General features: G+C 36.3%; 1 protein-coding gene and 1 long non-coding RNA gene across 8 annotated transcripts; both read right to left on the minus strand.

Annotated features, from left to right (window-relative positions):
- Nucleotides 1-3252: 3252 nt before the first annotated feature.
- Nucleotides 3253-10498, minus strand: LOC145100882 (uncharacterized). 7 transcript variants are annotated; one of them, XM_079038012.1, is made up of 11 exons: nt 10191-10498; nt 9456-9509; nt 9288-9361; nt 8339-9190; nt 8170-8263; nt 7961-8080; nt 7135-7872; nt 5001-7049; nt 4855-4915; nt 4040-4182; nt 3253-3891 (listed from the first exon to the last, which is right to left on the minus strand). In XM_079038012.1, the coding sequence occupies exons 1-11, from the start codon at nt 10264-10266 to the stop codon at nt 3512-3514; spliced, it is 4641 nt and encodes a 1546-aa protein (XP_078894138.1). In that variant the 5' UTR covers nt 10267-10498; the 3' UTR covers nt 3253-3511. The 7 variants fall into 7 exon arrangements, with proteins under 7 accessions (XP_078894138.1, XP_078894137.1, XP_078894135.1 ...); XM_079038011.1 differs by having other exon boundaries at nt 4040-4179; nt 4855-4912; nt 9456-9518; XM_079038009.1 differs by having other exon boundaries at nt 4855-4912; nt 9456-9518.
- A 9416-nt stretch (nt 10499-19914) lies between these two features.
- Nucleotides 19915-21568, minus strand: LOC145099907 (uncharacterized). The gene is made up of 3 exons (XR_013704685.1): nt 21263-21568; nt 20964-21150; nt 19915-20158 (listed from the first exon to the last, which is right to left on the minus strand). It is a non-coding gene; the product is annotated as an uncharacterized LOC145099907 (long non-coding RNA).
- Nucleotides 21569-23039: the final 1471 nt, after the last annotated feature.

A 23039-nucleotide genomic window follows, 5' to 3' on the forward strand; every position in this document is an offset into this window, starting at 1 on the left:
TAGCCCAAACACTAACTTCTTTTAGCCCAAAAAAAAGGAAGCCCAAAATCAATCGGGGACGGGAGAACGCAAACGAGGGTAATAAGGGGGATTCAGGGGTCGGGGCAGGGGTAACAAGGGGGATTCGGGGGCGGGGGAGGGGGCGGGGGGATAGGAAGGTTGGACATTGCGGGACGGGGGAACCGGGAAATTTTGGGGCGGGTGCGGGGGCGAGGGATGTACTCCCCGTAATGTTTGCCCCCGTTGACACCCCTACCTGAAAGGGCCAATGAACATGGGGCCCAACTTGCCCTACTTCCTTAATCGAACGACACATTTCCAAGGTGACACCATTAGGAGTACGAAATTCTCGACCTAAAAATCAAGGTCTGAACAGCGTCTGTCGGCATAACTCTTCTAACGGCTTTGTGCGGTCTGAGGCCTACCGCACACTTGTTGTATCAGCTCAGTAGTCTTGACTCTTGAGTACCACCTCTTACTCCTCATGACTCATTGTCTGACCTCGCCCCAACAAATCGGGTCCGACATTTCCTCCTAGAAAGCATCTCAAAATGAGGTCAGTCGATACTGACGTGATAATTGTTGTTGTAGGAGAACTCATCCAAATTCCTAAAAATCCAAAATTTCTTTTTCTGAAATCTAATTTAATTGACTAAAATACTCTTAAAGTGAAATTTGTGTGATTATATAGTATATGGTATTTCAATGTAATAACATAGACTATTGGATCAAAATCATTCATTATTTTCATCCATTGGTCCAAAATTGTCTGAATGACCACACAATAGATGTCATCCACATAACCACATTATAACATATATATATATATATATATATATATATATATATATATATATATATATATATATATAGGTACAAATGTTTTCACTATCTATTGTGTGCATGTATGACTGATTCTGGACCAATCATTTTAGTTATTTTAAGAAAAGTAATTAATGTATATTAAATGTTGAAGATGTAATTAATATTCATTATATCTTCAACATGTAATATGCATTAATTACTTTCTTAAAATAACTAAAATGATTGGTCCAGAATCAGTCATACATGCACACAATAGATAGTGAAAACAAAATAACCTAACCCTATATATATATATATATATATATATATATATATATATATATATATATATATATATATATATATATATATATATATATATATATATATATATAGATATATATCACATGAAGCACATAACAACCTGCTCAAACTAACATACGCATTCATCTAGGAGCATTTTAGCTATCATGTGTCAATAACAAAGTAGCACAAGATGATCTTGCGAACTTTGGTATAACAAAAACATTACCCTTGATTACGAACCATAACTTCAGTAAAACTCAAATCGTCACTAAAAATGTATTCCCAACAAAAAGACGACGAACTGAGAATATATTTTGACAAATTAGGGAGAACATAAAACATTGTATTTAAGGAAAAAGAGAATGTTGTGGTGGAAAAGAAGCATGCCTTTATCTAAAAATAAAAATTCCATAACCATTACTAACAATGATATTTTTCTTTTAATTGATTATACTTAAATACGAGGAAAATACCTTGTGATCCTATCATATGTGAAGATGTATAGGTGCATATGTATCAATTTTCGTCAGAGAGGTTAAAAATATTGCATGCATTGCCTGAGTAAGGTTGGTAGGTGTGCAATTAAGCGTCGGGTAAGTAAAGATGGTGTAGACTTATTAGGGGCGGGGTCCAAGTATTCAGGGTTTTTTTGTCCGGGTTTGTGAAAGTGTGTTAGGTCTACAATGTTGTTGGATACGTGTATACAAATACAGGCCATGGTTGTTGGCCCAATGTCATGGTCAAAAGGGTCCAAAATTAGGTTAGCGGGGCTAGTTTGTTGCAACAGCAGCCACGGTCAACATTGCGTCTGTCATAGCCACATGTGGAAGTGTGGTTTCGTTCATAAGGGATCGTCATACAATAAGAGTTGGTGTGGGGTGAAGTGTTGGAAGATGAGCTAGCATTGGTACTGTGCAAAGTTGAAGTGGTGCTAGTGATAATTAGTTTGGATTTTGAGTCTCTTCAAGAACCAATTTGGGTTATGCTTCTTCGTAAAAGGTTCGTAGAAGATCATATTGTTGATTAAGTGTAGCAATGCTACCGTATTGTTCATAGAGGCCTACAATCAAATGAAAGACAAGGAGATGATGAGAGATCCAGCACCAACATTAGATGGTTGATCTACAAAGGTTTTCAATTCTTAGCAATAGGACGACACAATGGAGAGGCTTTCAAGACCAATAGTAGAGCTCTCACCATGATTCTTTGGCGGAGGTCGTGGTAGTTGCAACAGCCTCAACGGGTGGCATGGGCAGGATGATGTGGTCGATCACCTCATATGCTCTACGGATCTTGAACGGTTCAAACCAAGACGTGTAATTATTGTTTTCCTTCTCAAAGGTGATAAGAATCGAAATTTTGATGTAGATTGTAACCGTCAATGTTTTAAAAACCAGTTTTTTAGTTGAACTCGTATGGTGATCGGTTCCCGGTTTAACCAGTTCAACCGTCAACCGTCAGGTCAACCGGTTTGTATAATTTTCATATTTTTTCCTATTTTCCTACACATACATACATATATAAATCATAAATTTGACATTTACAAGTTCAAACATTAAAAATATAGATAAAAATAAATAATAGATTAATCAAAATACATTAGAATAACACATAATCATAACTTTTAGTGTTTTACATTAATTCATATACATCAAAAAGAAAGTAAAATATAATACCAAAACAAAATATAATTTTAAATGAATATAAACATATCAAAAAAAGTTTATAACATTTACTATATGTTTTTATTTAGAGAAAGCTAAATAAATTTGATAAAAAATCACAAAAGTTTATTATGCAAATGGTTTTTTTTCCATATTTTTTATTCGGATTAACCGGTTCAACCGGTTTATTTTGACCGGTCCAACCGGGTTTTTAGAAAAACCCGACCGGTTCAATCTGGTTCAAAAATTGACGTAAACCCGATGATAGTTAAACCGCTCCCTCCCCTGATTCTGGTTCAACCAGCCGATTCAAACCGGTTTTTAAAACATTGGTAACCCTTGTGTAAAAAATATTTTGTCATGAGAGTGGGGAGAGGACAAAAGGGTATAAGGAGAAAACAACCTAGGATTAATCATTTTTGGCTAAGCCTAACAATGTAAGCAAGACATGAACGGGGAGGTAGGAAGGCAATCCAAATATGAGTAGCTTACTCAGTTTGTTCCATATTTTGGTTGAATTCAACTCTGTCAAACAGAATATACAAAAACTATACAAGGTGGCCAATTTGTTATGTTGACTGCTACATCCTATTACCTATACATGCAGTTAACATATGCAACCTAATCTATTTTGTTGGGTGGGTTAAAAGATGTTACATGTTGTTGGGTTGTAAATTGTGAAGAAAAAAAAAACAAACACATAAATACCACAAGAAAGAGAGAAAAAACAAACTTGTTCAATCTTGAATGCGTTGGATCTCTCCCATCATAATGCGGTTGCTGGTAACCTTAAAACCAAGCAGAGCCGGGTCGATCTGCCTCCCCTTTTTGCCTTTCTTTTTCCCACCGCCAGCACCAGCACCAGTTTTGCTATTATGTCCCTCTGCTGTAGCCTCTGCTGCTGGATCTGCTGCTGCCAAGGGGGGCTTCTTATTATTATTACTAGTATTGTTATGATTGCTTTTAAGCATATCACTGAAAGATGCCGTCTCTAACACATCACCAGCATCGCTCAGTGATAATGATAATGATGATGATGATGATGTTCTCCTGAATCGACCCTCCTCTTTCTTATTCTTTCCACCCATTAACATGTTTTCTCTTCCACCTCCACCTGCTTCAATGCAATGCAATTAAGAAGATGAACACAAAACAAACCAGATTATTATTATTATTATTATTATTATTTTATTTCTACTACTGCATGCTCGCTCATATTCACAATAATAATAAAAATAAGAATAACAACAGTGTCTACCACCTACCTTCATCAAGGCTATGGCCATCTCTTCCTCTAGAAGCCACCTCACATAACCCTTCATGGGATGATAAGGATGATGATGATGCACGTCCCACCAAGATATTATCAGGAGTAGACCTCTTTGATGTAGGCACCATCCCCCTGCTGCTGCACACACACACACACACACACACCATTATTATGTTTCTACTTTTTCTCCCACATAGGTCAGGTCAGGTCTTCAATTCGAATTATCACTACACTACAAACTGCTTCCTAATCATATCTCAAGAATATCACTTTCCCTAAAACAACACTACACTACATAATAAACATCATTAACACGGATACTTCAGATATGGAGTTTTCTAACACTAATACTTGCTTGCAAGCATGGATGGACTCCTTGTTCAACACAATATGATTGATGATATAAAACACATGCCATCCCATATCTTCTTGTATGTTTTTACTTTCTTTTTTCTCTCTTATGCACAAGCATCATAAAAAGCAAAAAACCAACATGCATCTACAATTACTTTATGCCATTGCCACATCTACCACATGCATCTACACCAAGCATCTTCATGTTCGTGTTCAAGGAAGGAGGATATTGGTGATATATATATATATATATATATATATATATATATATATATATATATATATATATATATATATATATATATGTTTCAATCTAAATACATATATTGCATGTATATACATATAAATAAAAAATGATAATAAACAGAAAACTTCTCAAGATGCATCGCATATGAGATGCACAAGCTAACATTTATTGGTTTACTACTAGGTCTAGAGGTAAAATCTTTTTCTTACCTGTCTTTAGCCTCTCCTGCAATCTTCTCATTGTACAAGTTTTTATTCCCACCTTGACCTGCTATCATATCAAAAACACAAGAAAAGTAAAGTAAAAATCAAGCCGCCATAATAATAATACAATGGGAAAACAGATATAAATTTACCAAAGACAGCAGCAGCACTAGTGTGCCTTCCAACATTATTTGGCATTTCCCCATGGTCACCCTGCTGAAATATTATTCCTTCTTCTACACCCTTACCTTCGGTTTTAAGTAATCTTCTGTTTCCCTCCATATCAAAAAAGCCTCGTTCTATGGCCGCCATGTTGTCAGAGGATTCATTAATGTCAGAAAAGAATGGACTTGCCATTGCTCCTGAACTAGATCTAGTAGTATGCAAACCAATTATTGTCTCATCCACCAGCAGTCCTTGTGATGTGTTGCCTGAGTTAGAGCCATAAGACGCACCAGCAAATGAGGGGTGATTAAGCCCAACGTCTTGATTCATGGAACGATTGGAGTTGGTCCTAAAATAATCCCTATTCTCGAATCGTACCATACTATTATTATTATTATGATTATTACTCACATCCAATGCTAATGTTTCTTCAGTAGAAGATGATTGAATCTCTGGGGGGTTCTGACTCTGTTGAAGCAGTTCCATAAGCAACCTCTTTGAAGGGTCATCATTGCTTCCAGCAGACATCCAAACACTCGGATCTTCAGAAATCCTTCTCACTTCCTTCTGCCTTCCATTATCAATATGCGGCTGCTGTTGTTGAATCCTCGACTCCATCCACTCGTTTGGCATTTGCCCATGCCCATGCCCATGCCCAATCCCATTATTGCTTTCAGACCAGGCTCCCTCTGCACCCACACCCATTTGAGAGGAGGGATGGAAGCGGTTCGAGGCTAACGGATGCTGATTAGCAACACCACCGTGGTGCAATGGAGCACTGAACTCCTGCATATTCTGATTAACTCGACCCATGGAATTAACATCAAGGTTCATTGCAGGACCACCACCTGGCATACGTAACGAGCGTTCATAAACACTCTGCTGAAGTCTCTCTTGCATTGAAAGATTCCTCTCAAAATGACTCAACTCCTCTGAAGGCAGTCTCTGTTGTTGCTGATAAACATCTAAAGGACTGAGGCCACTGGAGTTGACCCGGTGAAGCCCACCAGCATTTCTTAGAAACTGAGTGGTTTCATCAACCGGCCCAGGCCAGACAGAACCAAGACGCCTCTCTTCTTCCATCTCCATCCTCTGCCTTAAACCCAAACCCAAAGGCAAAGGCAGCTGCTGCCTTCCCTGAAACTGCTCCTGCTGAAGCATATGATGTTCCATCTGGCCATGCTTCGCATGTGCAATGAGCTCCAACAGCTCGTTTGGATGTCCTTGACCTTGACCTTGACGACCATACTTTGCTTGAATCAGATGCTCTATTGATGATGGATCGACATGCTGTGAACGCTGGTGAAGTTCATTCAAGATCTGATGCTTGAGAAGAATCTGATCGAGTGCATTATTTGATCTTGCAGCATCCGCACGTGATTGTGCTTGTGCCGCACGCATCTGATTTTGGGCCAACTGTTCAAGAAGTAACTGCCGTGATTGCTGTTCCTTGAGCAGCATTTGCTGTTGATTCAACTGATGCGACTGTAATTGATGCTGCCGATGAAGCTCAATCCGCCTCTGCTGCTGCTGCAACTGTAGTGCCATTAGGTGATCAAGACCTTGCCCAGTTTGTCCAGCCAACTGTTTTGGGTTTATAGAAACATGGTCCAGCATTGATTCATTCAAGTGATGTTGAGAGTTGAGCAGATTATGCTGTTGGAGCAGCTGTTGTTGAATTTGGTGAGACCTAAGTTTTTCCGATAAATCAAAGTCATTGGCCTGTTGATCCATGGCATTTCTTCTATAAATATCTGACCATTCATCAGCATCAGGTATTGTGTTGAAAGAAGAGGCCCTCTGACTTGGTAAATTCACAAATTGCTGCTGGATACCACCAGCCAAGTTTGTCTTAGATGGTTGATCATTTCTCAAACTCGACCCTTCTAGCTCAGACCATAACAATCCAAAAGGGTGCATCTTATTCTCGCTACTACTCTGTATGCCAGGTTCGATTAAATCAGATGGAACAGTGTGGTTGTTCATAAATTTTGATGCAGACTCGCTGCTGCCAGGTCTTCCTGGGAAAACAATTTCTGCAACAGGGAAACATCGTTAATATTAGAATGCCTTATAAAATGAAAGGTTATATCAGGTAAGCAGATGGAAAGAGTATATAACCTTCATCATGGAAGCTTTGACCCTCAGAGTATAAATGCTGCAAAGAGCCTTCATGGTCAGGTATTCTGACTTGCTTTCCTGACAAACCATTGAACTCAGGCAATTGCCAATGTGGATTATCTGAGGCAGACAAAAAGCCCATTTCAGAAACAGGAGCAGGAACTGAAACACTAGCATCCAGGCTCCCTTGGAAACCATCAGATGACTTGTCCAAGTTGGGACTTGGATCATTGCTGGTGGTGTAATCATGCCTGGGAATCAAGTGTGGCATAACATGACCTAATTCCATGAAAGGAGCTTCATCTGGTGCATCTGCCACTCGAACTGGCAAATCTGCCCCGAAAAATCCTTGCTCAAACCATGAAATGATGTCTACTCCAAGAAATGGCCCCTGGATCTCCCCTTGAGGATCACGATAGTAAAGACTTAACTCCTCAGGCATGATGCCACTTGTTAATTGTTCATTTGTATTATCCTGCATATTTCTTGTCCAATATTGCTCAGAAGATGGATTAACAAATACAGAGTTCGATTCATCAACAAGATTTGAATTGATATCAAATGAAGATGGCTGGACATCATTAAACGGCCGATGCCCCATAGAAGCCAAATCTACGCCGTCAAAATTAGAAGCTTTATCATGACTGTGGTCAATAGTACTGCTGTTTGACCGTGTTTGCAGTGCATATGATTCCATCTGAGGGATTTCTTGCTCTTGATCCCAATTAGCATCTTGCCCTGAAATGTGGTAAAACAATGTTAAGTTCTTCACAGATTAGTGTGACAACCAGTAAAGTTGATGAATCATAGCTTGTCATTTACTCACCCTCTCTTGTTTTAAATCTTTGACTATCAAAGCGTGAATCATTTTGATTTTGGTCAATCATATTGTCTCCCGATAGTAGAGTACCATCTTTCCCGTCAGTGGATGTTGAATCCAAGACAACTAATTAAGGATAACATCAAGCTTATTAGATACACAAAACCCCCAACCAATATGGAAAACACACTTTTCATATCCATAAGCTCCACTACCTGTAATGTTCTCAGATGACCCGATAACTCTCGACCTGCTGGCCACCAACTCACTACCAGTGAGTTTTCCCTTGGAAATATCACCAAGGATGGCCTGAGTGCTTATCAGGTTAGCAAGATAGAAATACATAAAAACTTTACTGATGGATTAAAAAAAAAAAGACATTACCTCCTCTTCTGCATCAGGAGCAACAAAAGCAAGAGGTTCCAGTGCAGCTACTTGAGTAATAGAAGGTACTTCCTGAATCTTTTCAGGCATGTTACCAAAAGAAGGGTCAAGTCTCTGTGTACGGTATATATCAAGAAGCTTTCCCCTTGGGTAGAAAAACATATCCCCAACCCCAGGAGGCTTTCCAGGCACACCCTCGATGGAACCTGGAGATGAAGGCCTTACAGCAACAGTAGCACTAGATCTGCCACGTCCAACAGTAAACCCCATGTTAGGGTTTGAGTTTGAGTTTGAGTTTGAGTTTGATCCCTCAACCCTTCCTTTGTCAACCCCAAATCCAGGTGCAGCACGAAAGGCACCAGAACTTGCCTCCATTATTCTATGTCGTGGCCTCCATTTATCACGTGATTCGGGATCACGCTCAGAGACCACTCTAGTGTTGTTGCCTGCATTTCCTTGAGAGTGAGACTCATCTTCCTTCTCTGCATCTGTTGTCCTCTTCTCCTTCTCCTTCTCCTTTTCTTTCTCATCTGGGCCCCATCTGGATGACCATTTGCTATCACGCCTTGCCTCGTTCCCAGAATTACGGTTACCCACATCAAGCCACTTGTCAGAGGAAGGAGCTCTGTTATCAGACGCCACGTCAGCACGGCGATCGGTTTTCCTGCGCTCTCTTCTGCTGCCAAGTAATCCTGTTTCTCTTTCTTCTTCACGCCAGCGACGCCCGCTTTCTGTCTCACTTCCAGACTTCCTCCAATCTTTCTTGTCATCAGATCCATCCGCACGCCAAGCCTCCTTCAAACCCGAGTCAGCAGAACTCCCAAGGGAGAGAGAACTTGGTGCCCGCATTTCCTATAATGATAATAACTGAGGAGATGAGTTTTGTCATCTGTGTATGAATGTAATATTCCAAAACAGAATAACTTTTGATTCAACAAAAAACACCCACCATCTTACTATCGCCTGGTTTAGAATAAAGCCACTGAGGAGACAGGGGAATGCTGTTGTCCAAAGCTGCTTGATCTTTAAATGAATCAAGAAAAATGCAGAAATGGTAAAGTAATGGAAAAATGCAGAAATAGTCTATTACAAACCACAAACAATGAATGAAATCTACCTTTGGAATCATAACCGATCATCTTGTCTTCACCATTCCCTCCAGAAGCGTCCACTGTCATGACTAATTGCATGTTAAAAAAACAAATGAGGACATAATGGGGCGATTTTGCAAAGCAGGAGTTAACATATATATAACCTCTCGAGACTGAACCATGACTTCTATAACAAGAATAGGATAAATCAAGCAAGATCTATTGCTATCTTTTAGTATAGAAATTAATGAGACAAGTAGCACTCCAACTATACACCGCCTCCAGATAGCAAATATAAGTGTTAGATCTATAATATTTGGCCGTGCAGAATAACTTTAAGTGGAGAGAGCTAAAAGGCCTGAGCCCGCCCAATTCAAAAGGAAAAACATCAAGCCGTCTATTAGGTCCGAACTCAAAAATATCTACCCAGATAGCTACCATCCATGATTAAAAAAGTAAAATTCATTCTATAAGTGAGGATGAATGCTGGAAATGAAATTCAACTACAAATGAAAGCAGATACGACCAGCAACCGAGTTAAAAACAATTTTAAAGTCAGACAGGTTGCAAGTCCAGATTCGTTTTTCAGCCGTTATGATAAAAGATTGGTAGATAACAGAAATACAGATGCGGTCGAATTGGAGTAGCATCACGTACTCCATTAATTACAAATCAATAAACCCTAACTTAACGTGAACCCAAACATATAAATCCAGTAAATACAGAAGATGCAAAAAAAAAGCCGGGAGATCAGAAATTACCTTTAGAGGTCCAAGAATGATCAGAGGGCTTGGAGGAGAGAAGATCATCGGGAAGATCAAGCTTGCCTTCAGCCATCGGACGGTCAATGAGAGAGGATCGTTTGGAGATTGAGGGATGAGGAGGTGAAAGAGAGTTGACAGAGAGAGGCAGACAGAGAGCGATTGAGAGAGAGCGATAGGAGATTGAATCGAACGGAAGCTCGAGAGAGATTCGTTGTTAGGGTTTCGAAATCGAAAAACTTCGGTAGGCACTGGCAGAGAGCGGATAGCGAGAGGAGAGGAATGGGGCGAGGGTTTGAATGGTGGTAGTAGGAAATCCGGTTTTAATATTTCTTACGTCATCAACTATTTAATTTTTAAAGATATTTCAAATCGTTAAAATATTTAATCATATATTATTCGATTGTTATTGTTATTCAAGAAGAGGGGCTTTATTAAGATTGATTAAGACAAAATGTAGACGTTTTTGATTGCGAGCGCTGACGATAGGATGGTGGGACTGTCTAGGCGACGATTCCGCGAAATCGAGAGACTATTGGAGTGGGTCTTTGTTATAGAATAAGTGACTTGTTGTTGGTTTTTTTCCCTCTTTTGCTCTTTAACGGTTGACCCCGTCAAAAAGTCATAAATATATTATTATTATTATTATTATTACTTTTTATTTATATAAACCTATAATTTCACAATCCAATTCAAATCAACTATCTCATTTGCATTTCAATTTCTCTCGGTTACATTTCACACCTTTATAATTCTCTTCTATGGATTCTCGTAACAAATCCAAACAAGTCAGTTCTTACTAAAGAAGTAAATCGAAACAAGTTATTTACAGTCAAGATATTTCATTTTCTTCTCCGGAATCTCAAAACTTAAACTATCAACAACACTAAAATTATCAACAATATTACCCGGTGCAACAAACCTACAACTCTTTTCGTCTTTTATAGGAAAATCCGAGTTATAATCAATATATACATTATTCTCGAACGGTTTCGAAAACCAATTCTAATGTTCTTCTCCCAAGGCATCCCAATTTCGTGATACTCAAAACTTAGAATTTGATGATTTTTGTGACAACCCCGCTCCCGAAGGAAATGAATAAGGAAGCGAGGAACACCAACTTGTTGCCCGAGAACAAATGCGACTATATAAAGCGCCAAAAGTCAAAGAAATGGTTGGAACAAAAGGAAGATGTGGCTTTGGCTAAGGTATATGTCGATGTTTGTAAAGATAGGCAACGTGGAAATCAACAAAAGTCGAATGCATTTTGGGAGCGGGTTCTAAAACATTTTAATGCTTAACATGGAGGTTCAGGTCGGACACGACACCAAGTAAACTCAAAAGGGAAAGACCATCAAAAGAAATGTAACGATTTCAACTTCATATACAACCGTAAGTTGAAAGTCTGGCTAGCGGGATATTCGAGGTCAATGTTTTAAAGATGCACAAGGAGAGTATCGGAGGCTTCGTAATTAGAAAGCTTTTCACCATGAAAATGTTTGGGATGTTTTGAAACACCATGTGGAATGGTTGCATGTAAAATCAAGTCGGTGAAGACTGCTGGATTAAGTGTATAAGGTCTTAACTAAATTTGTGTGATCTTATGAATAGAAGCAAGTCATTTTTGGGTTGCCCTCATAATCAAAAATAGCTACAACTGATATTATAAGAGAGGTAAAATGATTTGTTAATAAACTATACGATTAATATATTAATTAAAGATAATTAATAATTAATTTTAAATTAATTAGAAGTGGTTGGAATTATTATTTATTTATTTTTTTGTTAACTTAGGAGTATATTAGATTTGTCGGTTCAAAATTAATAATAATAATAATAATAATAATAATAATAATAATAATAATAATTCATCCGAATTAATCTAAAATTAATTCATGGTTAATTGGAATTAATTAAAGGTACAAAGGTTGAATTGTAATTGTTCATAATTGAGTCATGAAACAATTCCAGAACCCTCTTAATGTGACAACTGGAAAAATTCGTATTAAGCAAGATTTAAAATGTATTTATGCATAAGTACAACCATAATGTAACCTTGTTGCAATAAAACTTTGAAAGCCAAGAGGGCATTGTTTGTATAAGTATATATGTAAGTATATACTGGCCGTTTACCCGCGCTAAGTGTCACACCCCGAAACCAGAACGGCGGAATCGTTCCGGGGTGGAGGACGTCATGTTTGGCATCACAACCATTGTACAATAGCAATCATAATAACACAACCATTACAATGAATACATATATGACAAATGTTTACATCAGTTTGGAACTTGTTTTAAATACACCAAAAGTATGTATAATATAAAAACATGACTCTTATTGCTCTGGCTCCACTAAGTCCAAAAAGTATTTGTCAACTCATTTCCTGATAATATAAGCAGTTTGAAAGAATATCAGCATAAAGATGGTGAGTTTATAAGCATTTAGTTTTTGGTGTAAAATGTTTCATTGATCCGTTTGTAACATGTTCCTCAAGAAAATCTTATATTTTCTTATGAAAAGTGTGTTTGAACCCATTCCTTCCATGACTTCTAGATTCATACAAGATATGTACAATCCAAGGGGTCGTGGAAGGAATGTGAATATCTGTTGTTACTTGTTAAACAATCCGTTTATGAAAGGTCGAGTTATCCCAGGAAAATCCTATATTTTCCCTAAAAGTAGGTTGTTGGTTATTCGTTCTAAAATGAAGTGTACAAGTATCTACCATACTTATATCGTTAAACGTAGTTTCCTTGAGAAACCCTGGTTACTCCCAGTGAGGTATATTAGCCTTATTACGTGAATAAAACTAATAATACGTGGTGAACGAAATCCTGAATGTATTATTAATACCCTTTAGTAATCAAATCGGTTATTACTTTGAGGTTAGTTCACTTGATTCATTATTATAAAAGTAAATCTCTGCTACCTAGGTTGCGAGTTTTATAACCATAACTGATTGGATATGGCCCACAACGGCTGGTATCCTTTATGACTTTGTCACCTGTAGACCTGTCGGTCCGGCTGTGGCTAGCAGCAAGGTGCGGGGTTGTTAGTCCCGTATAGATCTATACACAACAGTCACGTTCTCCCTACAAGAGATTCTGGTTACAAGTGCTAGTCCTACACTCTGATTATGTGGGAGTGTTACCAAGGACGTGTCTCCAACTTAGACTAACAAATTTACAAGTAATAATACTGAAAATCTTGTTTATGATTTGCATGAATCCTTTATAAAATGATACATTTTACCACATGATTCATAAGTTCATTGCTCTAATTTTGAAAACTGTTCCTACGAGTTGATTTTTTAATCGTTTAGTAAAACTGTTTTCTGTGTTAAAAGCATACTAAGAATATAATCATCTTAAACAAAATAATATATTTTGAGCACAGGTTTCCTTGTACTTTTGCTTGTATTCCCCCCTGAAAACATGAAAACTCGAAAAAAGGTAGGGGTATGAACTCACATTGAGCAAGTGGTTTGATTGAAGGATCGATACGGAAAGCTGGATGTTCAAGTGAAGCCTTGAACACAATTTGATCCTAATTAACACGTAATGACACATAAATGAGTCAAATGAGGGTATTTCACTACTAAATGTGATGGAGAACCACTCAAGGGACTTGGAACTACTTGCACTAAGTGTTAGGACCTTAAAGGATTTCCTGAGGGAGGTGTATGGCCACCTTAAAGGTGTGTGCGGCCATGGGTATGCGGCCCAAGGGGTGTGCAGCCGTACACTCATGATGAGAGGTGTCGTTGTGGTGTTTTCAAGGTCCATACGTGCATCCATGAAGCGTTCTAGGTCTATACTCGATTGTAGTGCAAGTTAAGAGTCCTAGAAGTGGGTTTGTGGTCCTATGGTGTGTGTGTGGTTGCACACGGGAGTGTGATGCCGCACAAGGGTGTGTGCGGTCGTACACAGGTGTGTGCGGCCGTACACAGGTGTGTGCGGTCGTACACCCTATATGATGATGTCCAAAAAGCCAATTCTAAGGTGTAGCAAAGCTAGGTTCATGTCCAACTCGAATATGGAAGTCCAACTCTCACTTTCGCGGGTCTTTTAGGAGTGTGCGGCCCACCTTATGAAGGTGTGCGGTCGTACTCCTTCAAAGAGTGAAGAACATGATGATTCAAGGCTTAGATAAATAATTCCTTCATGTATAATAAGCTAGGTGATGTAAAACTCACGTTTTTTAGAACTTGAGAGGGTTTGCGGTTGAAGAATCTTGAGAGAAAAGGAGTAGTGTGCTGCCAAGGAGTGAAAGGAATGAAAGGAGAGGGTCTACCCTTTATATAAGAGTGAGTGTGCGGCCATGAGGGGTGTGTATGGCCGTACACCCATGTGTGCGGCCGCACACTCCTCCAAGAGGGGTGTGTGGCCTGATTTTGTCACCCTATGGCTTGCTGACTCTTTCCTAACCTCAACCTTGGTTATGATTAAGCTTAGAATGCTTAAATGACCCCTTAAACAGTGTTAGAAAACAATGGGTACGGGTTTAACATTGGTTGAGTTGACTAGGTATACAAGGTGGTGGTTTCGGGTTACCACACTAAGTGCTAGGCGACAAAGAGTTTCTTTCGGAAGATAGTTTTAATGTGATGATTAGTTTCATTTAGACGTGAGTTATTCATTGTGGCCTTTTGGTAGACTATTTTGTGTCGAATAATTCATTTCAGCGGATAGTTTCTTACTAGGTGCATAGTCATACAATACGACAGAAGTTAAGGCCCCGTTTGATATGCGTCTAACCGAGTCAAGTCAGACGTTTTTGGCTGACTCGGTCAGCAAAATGTGTTTGATAATCCAACTTTGGCCATCTGACTCAGTAAGAAATGTCTGACTGAGAAAGGAGTTGGCAGGAGGCTGACTGAGAAAGAAAGCAAGACTTTACAATAATACCCTTGGCCTTGGATAAAAACAAGTGAAATTGGAAGTTACAAGAATTGAGTGGAAGTTACAAGAATTGAACTCGGGTCTCCTCTATACATACAATGATGTTTACCACCAAACTAAAGGGTTTTTTGTGTTTTAATCTCTAAAATAGTATATTTAATGTCTATTATGCTGGAAGTTTTTGTATACATTGTTATTATTATTATCATTACTACTTTTATTATTATTATTATTATTATTATTATTATTATTATTATAAAGAGCATTAGGGTAAAATGGTCATTTTGCATCAGTCAACACGTTCACTCAAATATATAATCAAACAACATAGTTTCTTACTCAGACAGACCTTAAGTCTACATTTGGAATTCCATCTAATAGTTTATACTTGATTTTACAATATACAAATAACAACAATCTGCAATCATGTGGTTTTATACATTTATATCATGTCAAATATATAAACTACACCAATCTGCAATCATGTTGCTTCATCTGTTAGCCCTGCATTAAACATCAAATGAGCATCTAAGATTTATATTTGTAGAAATTGTAAAATAATAAGCTGTTGATTGTCAGGGTCGGCCCAAGGGCAGGGCGAACTAGGCCACTGCCCAGGGCATCACATCATATAGGGGCATCACTTTTCAGCAAGTTGCTACTGGTGTTGAATTTTTTTTGGCCTAATCTTGTCAATACTTGGATCACGAATGCAGCCTCTGGAGGCGGGGAGGAGGAGTAGAAGGCGGCAAATAAAAAATTTCAGAGGGAATGTAAGCGTGTTCAATAGAAATTGAAGACGACGAGACAAAAATTCCGATATGCTGCAACGACAAACACTAAACAAGGTCTACTGGGACGCCGTTCTTAATGCCCTTAGCGATTGATGTCATTGCAAAGGTAACTTATCATACGCCTTTATCTGCATATGCGTTTTCATATTTGCCTCTTTGGCTTTCGGTATAGATCAAAATCTCAATCTCAATCTCATGACCTGTATTATCTGGTATTTTGTATCCAAGCTCTCATCCTCTAAATCCTCCCAATTCTCATGGTTAAGCACTTACTCACTCTTTGTCGGTTTGTCCATTGGCTTTGTAGAAAAATCGGAATCTCCTTAATTGTTTCTGCTTTTTCTCCACAAAATTTATGGAATATTTTATTTCTATTTTGATAAATTTGTACGGTTTGTGTTTTGCAATTATTGTTTTCTATTCATATCATCATGTAATTCTTATTTATCAAATGTTAACTAAATATTGACTAATGTTTACTTTATCAAATATTTAGTGAAGTGGTTCTTGTTTGCTTAATAAGTAATTTATGATATAATAACAAAAAGGAACTCTTTTTAGTTCTTTAATGTCCATACTAATTTGATTATTGTTTGAAGGAATGCATAATTATACATAAGTGATCAAGTGGACAAAGATTTCATTTAGAAATTTTAACTTCTGCTTTATGAATTTTCAGATTTGTGATTAAGTTTTCCTAAAGTATCATTTATATTCTAATTTTTGCTTTTTGTTCATTTGTCAAATCATTTGTTTCAAAAGTTCAAATGTTTTTATTAGCATCTTGAAACAAAACTGATGGCTTTATTTATTAAGCTACTGATTTAACAGGGCATGTTGCTGTTAGAAACACATAAAAGAGAAATCATAATCATCTATGTAGACTACAATGACTCAAAAAATAATCAAGAAAGATTGATTTTTTTCAACGGTAAGGAAAATATTATATACAAAAGAGAAGCCAGTGGGAGTCTGGCAAGTACAAACAGACGAGATACAAAACAAAAGAATTGCAACAAAACCAACTAAGGAGCACGAGAACAAAAACCAACTAAGGAGCACCAAAACAGAGAGATAGATGTAAAGAAGTTTTGAGGTGGCACCAAAAATAGCAACAAACTTTAAAGTCCACTTAGAAATAGCAACCAACTTGCAAACTAAAGGAGAAAGCTAATCTAAAATCCACCATGAGGCAGCAACCATGTACTCAATCAGTTCGACATGTAACCGTACCCCACACAAAGTTGTTTTAGGTAGTCATTGCATGTTTAGTTTTATGGTTATAGAATTTATAAATTATAAAAGTGTTGCATTTTTATTTTATAAATTTGTATTTAATTTGAGTTCTTTTCAATTATATATATAGGCATATTTATGTCTCTTCGCCCGAGGCATTGAAAACGTATGGATCGACCCTGTTGATTGTACCTTGTTAATCACATAAAACTTCTTTGTACACAACGTTTTTTTCCGGCTTTACTAATACCTTGGTATTGACACGTGATATTCCTCTAGACAACGCCATATAAAGTTGGCCATGTGAGAATACCAATTCTGGTAGATAAACACCTACATTTGGAATTATTTGTCCTTGAGTTGTATTGATTGTCGTAGAGAAACTAAGATGAACTGGAAACTACTTTCTCTTTAGTTTGAATGGGAACATCTCATCGTCAGACGAACATAGAGAAATTCTTGGTAAAAACTCTCTTTTTCCAGTATGTTGACCAACAGTTATCTCTGCATCAATGACATTTGGTTGGCTCGACATATCAATCTGGTGCCATTACATAACCCATTTGAAGGATCGATATTTCACAAAAGTATTACTGGGCACCCAGTTTTTAACCTAAGATAATGAGGGGTACACTACTAACATTTAGCGAGTTCAAATATTCCATTGAATATAAGTTATTTTTGTCATCTTCCACTTCATCAAAATTGTAATAAACTTTCTGCTCGCCAGAAAATCATTCGATCAACTTATTATTAATCTCATCAACACTTTCATTTTTAGTTGACAATATCGCCCTCGAAATGATAAATTTTGAATCGACGTCATTAGATTGCAAAGAAGGAAATATTGCATCAATCAGAGCATCCACTGAATTAGTTTTATCAATGTATGGAATGGACATGTTATCAGGTACATATGAATAAAGGACTCGTCCAATGTTTCATCCTTTCCATCACCGACTCGTAACAAAAAATCAGAAAACCATGGGTTATTTACCGCTCTTATGTTGATATTTAATCGAAGCCTTTTAATTGAAGCCCATAGAGGTGACATTCGTAAGCTAGTGTCCACAATTTGTGCTTGAGTGCCACGTCTCATGACCGACAACACTTGTCTATAGTCACCTCCCATAACCAATATCTTTCCACCGAAAGGGAGCTTTTGATTTGTGATGTCTTGCATTGTCCGATCAACTGCTTCTACCGTGTGCCTCTTAGCCATTTTGATCAATGAGAACAATGAAGAGTTTGTTTGCTCTTCATCAACATACATACTTTTTTTCTTATGGGCTAAAGTTTTGTATGGTTCATCAACATATAGCATGCATATTATTAAAGGTTTATAATAATTTTTCTTATAAAATATAGTAACTTTGAAAAATACACAATGCATTACTTTTTGAAATACAACACATTAGTTGATCAGTGGTGAACCTACATATATCTTTTTTTGAAAATTGAAACATAAATTCCCTACTTGCTTATTAAATATGGCTAACGGTGATAAGTAATTAAAATAAAATAAATTATTTTACTATATATTTTATTTAACGATTTGTTTAAAAAAAAACAAATAAAAAAATACCATTTTCAAAACAAATCATTTTACTTTTTGTATAAATATACCCATTAAATTCCATATATTTAAGTAACTACTAAGTGGTCAACCCCTTGAAACTTAAACGAACGTCATGGAGTCATTTGTTTCTCTGTTGCTAAAAGTACAACAAAATGAAAAAACCAAAAGGTTTTTGTACACATTAGAAAGTTTCCTTTTGTTTTGATTATGGTCATTTATGATACTAACATAAATTTTAGATATAAAATAAAGTTGATGGTTAATATCAGAAAAAGGTCATACATATTGATTTTTTGAAGATCACAGAACAAGTTTCATTTGAAATTCCATATCCAAAATTTTCATCATCCTTGGGGTCAAGATTGATCGTCATCACTTAACTTTATTGATTAACTCACAGTTCAATTAAATCAAACTTTTTTATTCTAAAATATTATTATTTTAAACTAATTATTTCACTTATTGTTCTTCAAAAAATAATTAAAATTAGATGATTATTAATAAACCTATTAAAAGGTCAAATTGAAGAAAATGAAAAACCGAGTATTTTTAGGAAAAAATAAGTCTAGTTTAATCAGAAAAAACTTAATATAGGTCATGGTTAATGTCAGAAAAAGGTCTTACATATTGATTTTTTTCCGATTGAATGTATGATTCACTCAAACTCAAAAGCAAAAACACACAATGTCCCAACTTATATATATATATATATATATATATATATATATATATATATATATATATATATATATATATATTTTGTTTAGAGTATTTATTGTGTTATTGTATTCATAAATGTGAGCCAATCAAATTTATTTATTTTAAGAAAGTGATTAATATATCTTATTGAATTAAATATAATTGAAAAATATCATCTTAGTTAATTACAAGGGTAATTTAGTCAAATAATATAGATTTAATAAAGGAAAATTGCATTTTTTTAAGGGATCATAGATTCTATTAATTTATAATCCGATTTTACGAATTATAATTCTTTTAATTCGGACATTCTGACAGAATATGTTTATGAATATATATTCAAAAATAAAAAATTTCTTCAACCATAAATAATAAAAATATTCTTGAACCTATTTCTTGATGATGAGTTTAAAAACTTCTTGAAGAATAACAACTTCTCGTAGAATAACAAAATCTTGAACAATCAATTGAAGAATAGAAACAAAAAATACATTATTTCTTATAGAATACGGGTAATAATTGTTAAGAATTACATTTATTGTTAAAGAATAAAACTAAAAAAACAATCAAAATGGGAAGAAACATCAAAATCTAACAATGACTAATACATTCTAAAAGAATAATGTGGTCTGTTCTTCAAGCATCGACTTTTGTGATTCCAACAGAATTAGAATTCGTCATTCCATTCCAACAGATTTGGAATTCTTCATTCCATTCCAATAGAATTGGAATCTCACCAATATCATTCATTGAATCATCTACATAAAACATACTTGATACCTTTTCGGAATTCAATCAAATATATATATATATATATATATATATATATATATATATATTGAAATATGAATCAGACCATTTGAATCAGTCCCTTTATTGCATCAATCAAACAATTAAACACAATTAACTTCAACATGATAGCTTCGATCATCAACACTTACATCAAAATCAAAGATTACAAATCTATCAAACAATTAAACACAATTTGGGTGTTGTATGCATATATTTAGTGAATCTGCCTCAATAAGTAATAACCATTCATGTCATCTCAATCTAGAATAAAAAAACCATCCTGTTATGAGAAAGACCCCTTAAAGGTATGCCAAATACAAGTGATGAGACCAACACGTCACGAATTTAATACAACTATCACCTAAAAGTCATGGTAGTGGATTACAGATGCACACACTTCTGTTCCTCAAAAGGCATAAAATATAAACTTCTATAGTAGTTAAAAGTCCATTTTTGCACTGATAATCACTCTTTTATGCTAGCAGTTATGTGGGTATGAGTTTGAAAAATTCATACGACAGCTTGGGGTCAATTAAGAAGGCCAATTTACAACAATTCACATGTTAAAACACAATATAGGCATCTTGCTTTACCCTCTCCTCTGTATGTGTGTGTAATTGAGTAGATTATAATTCGGAAATATCTTAGACTAATTACAAGGCCAGCCAAGAATTGCTAGAACACACAAACACACAGCCAAACTAAGTACTTGATTTGTGCTATATGATCTAACTGTGTACACAAGAAGATTAAAGGTTTATTATTACATACCTGGTGGGTAAACGATTAAGGTGAGCCAAAAGTTCATCATCAAATCCAGGTTCATTAGCTTCGTCGTTGAAGAACAGCAGCGTGCAACAATTCAGTCGGTAATGGAAGCCAGCTCGGACCTTCCTCTATTATTCGAGATTATGAACGATGGCGGTGATGATATTGGGTACGAACCCAAATTCCTTTCCTGTGAATCAACAAACCCAAATTCCCTTCATTTTCATTGATTTCCCAGCAAACCCAAACAGCCCAACGATTTCTATCAAACAAACAAACAAAATCCCAAAAGAATTATTTACCTATGGTTGATTTGGAACTGCCAAAACAAGGAAACATCGTGATTTTCGAGCAAACACCACCGAATTCCTCACCTGCGACGGATGGCTGCCATCGGACCCCCATTTCCCCTTGTTTTCTTCCTTCTCTACTGTTCCCATCGAACACAAAGCCGCAGATGAGGAATTCGGGTTTATCACCAAAAAAAGAAGAAGGGGACCATGTGTGTTTCTCCTTGGACGATAGAGCAGAAACAAAGAACACTATGAGAACTTCGAGCCTGCAATCAACGATGAAGAAGAAGGGAGCACTCCACCGGTAATTGAATGAGGCGGTAATCGATCAAGGTGTATATAAGAAAAGAAATTAGGTTAAAACTGAATAGCGTGATTACAGGGACTATTTGTGGAATCTATTAATCAAATTACTTAAATACCCTTGTTTATTTATTTAATTATTTAAATATTTATTTAATTTTGATAGGCCCACAATTATGTATACAATAACACAATACTTAGTTTAAACACCTGAACCTATCTCTCTCTCTCTCTCTCTCTCTCTCTATATATATATATATATATATATATATATATATACAAACGACACATATATACAATGTCACAAACAAATACATACATACATATATAAATATTATATACATGTATTATTTGAGACAGAAGAAGAAGAAGAAGAAGATTATCACTTTAGGCAGAAGACAGAATAAGATTATCATTTGAAACAAAAGAAGTCTATCACTTCAAACAGAAGAAGTAAGAAATAAAATATTATACACACTTAAAGTTACAAAAGATAGAAGAAGTAAAGAGAACCTGAATTGGTGTCACAAAATGGAGATCATCCCCATTCCCACACATTTGAAGGAAGCTTGTCTATGCAAGGAATTCGGTTCGACCCTCACATAATATGACTTAAAATGGCTTCTTAACGTTCCTCGTTACTCTATTACTTCATTTGCTCACTTAGTTAATCTTTTTGAGTTTTGCGGTTCTTTCTTTTCCTTGCATTCCCTAGCAAAGTGATTAGTGCTTCCATAGTTGAAGCACTTTCCATCATATTTTCTATCAGCAACATTCTTTCTTGCCGATAAGTTGCTTCCTTTAGACTGCAACTTCTTACGCTCTCTCGACCTACTTTCTTCATAGCATCTAACAATAAGCGCAACGTTAGCAACTAACTCATTTGGATAAACATCATGAAGTTTCATCCTGATCAGATGCTTCAGAGTCACTTTGACAGGTGTCTCCTTTCGTGAGAACAATGCTACATATTTTTCTTTGTTGGAGTCCTTCATGAGGTCTTTACAAAGAGCCTTGGTATCTTCATAGTTACGCAGATTTCCAAAAAGTAGGTTTAGATCCATGGTGTTGATCTTCTCGCCGTTCTTGGGAACATTAGCATGATGTTCCCAACTTTTTCCTAGTAAGTCCAAGAACTTCGACACCAACTGTGTAACAACCCAAAATCTCAGTAAATTATTTTTTCATTTTTAATTAAGAAATTTATTCCCATAAATTATCTAATTCTAATTACAATTGTTTTCAAAATTCATAACATCAGATAGGTTTTTTCATAAAATCAGAGTGTCCCAAATAAACGCCAGAGAGTGCATGTCGCGCCATCACGTCGGGCTCTTGCCCTTAGATCCTAAAGTATCTGAAACAACCAACAAACTGTAAGCTAATGCTTAGTGAGTTCCCTAGAGCATACCCCATATAATCCACATAACCATATAATCCATATCAATCACATGAGCCATGCATATAAACATATAAGGATGCC

Source organism: Lactuca serriola, chromosome 4, assembly GCF_051521515.1.
Source record: "Lactuca serriola cultivar US96UC23 chromosome 4, Lser_US96UC23_V15, whole genome shotgun sequence".
NCBI lineage: Eukaryota > Viridiplantae > Streptophyta > Magnoliopsida > Asterales > Asteraceae > Lactuca > Lactuca serriola.

What these genes read in the sequence shown, in the direction of transcription:
- LOC145100882 (XM_079038006.1), bottom strand. Translation starts at nt 10,266, where the DNA reads ATGGCTGAAGGCAAGCTTGATCTTCCCGATGATCTTCTCTCCTCCAAG. An exon ending in TCATTCTTGGACCTCTAAAG is followed by an intron (nt 9,519 to 10,190) that starts GTAATTTCTGAT and finishes ACATGCAATTAG; the next exon opens with TCATGACAGTGGACGCTTCT. An exon ending in GCAGGAGAGGCTAAAGACAG is followed by an intron (nt 4,183 to 4,854) that starts GTAAGAAAAAGA and finishes GTGTGTGTGCAG; the next exon opens with CAGCAGGGGGATGGTGCCTA.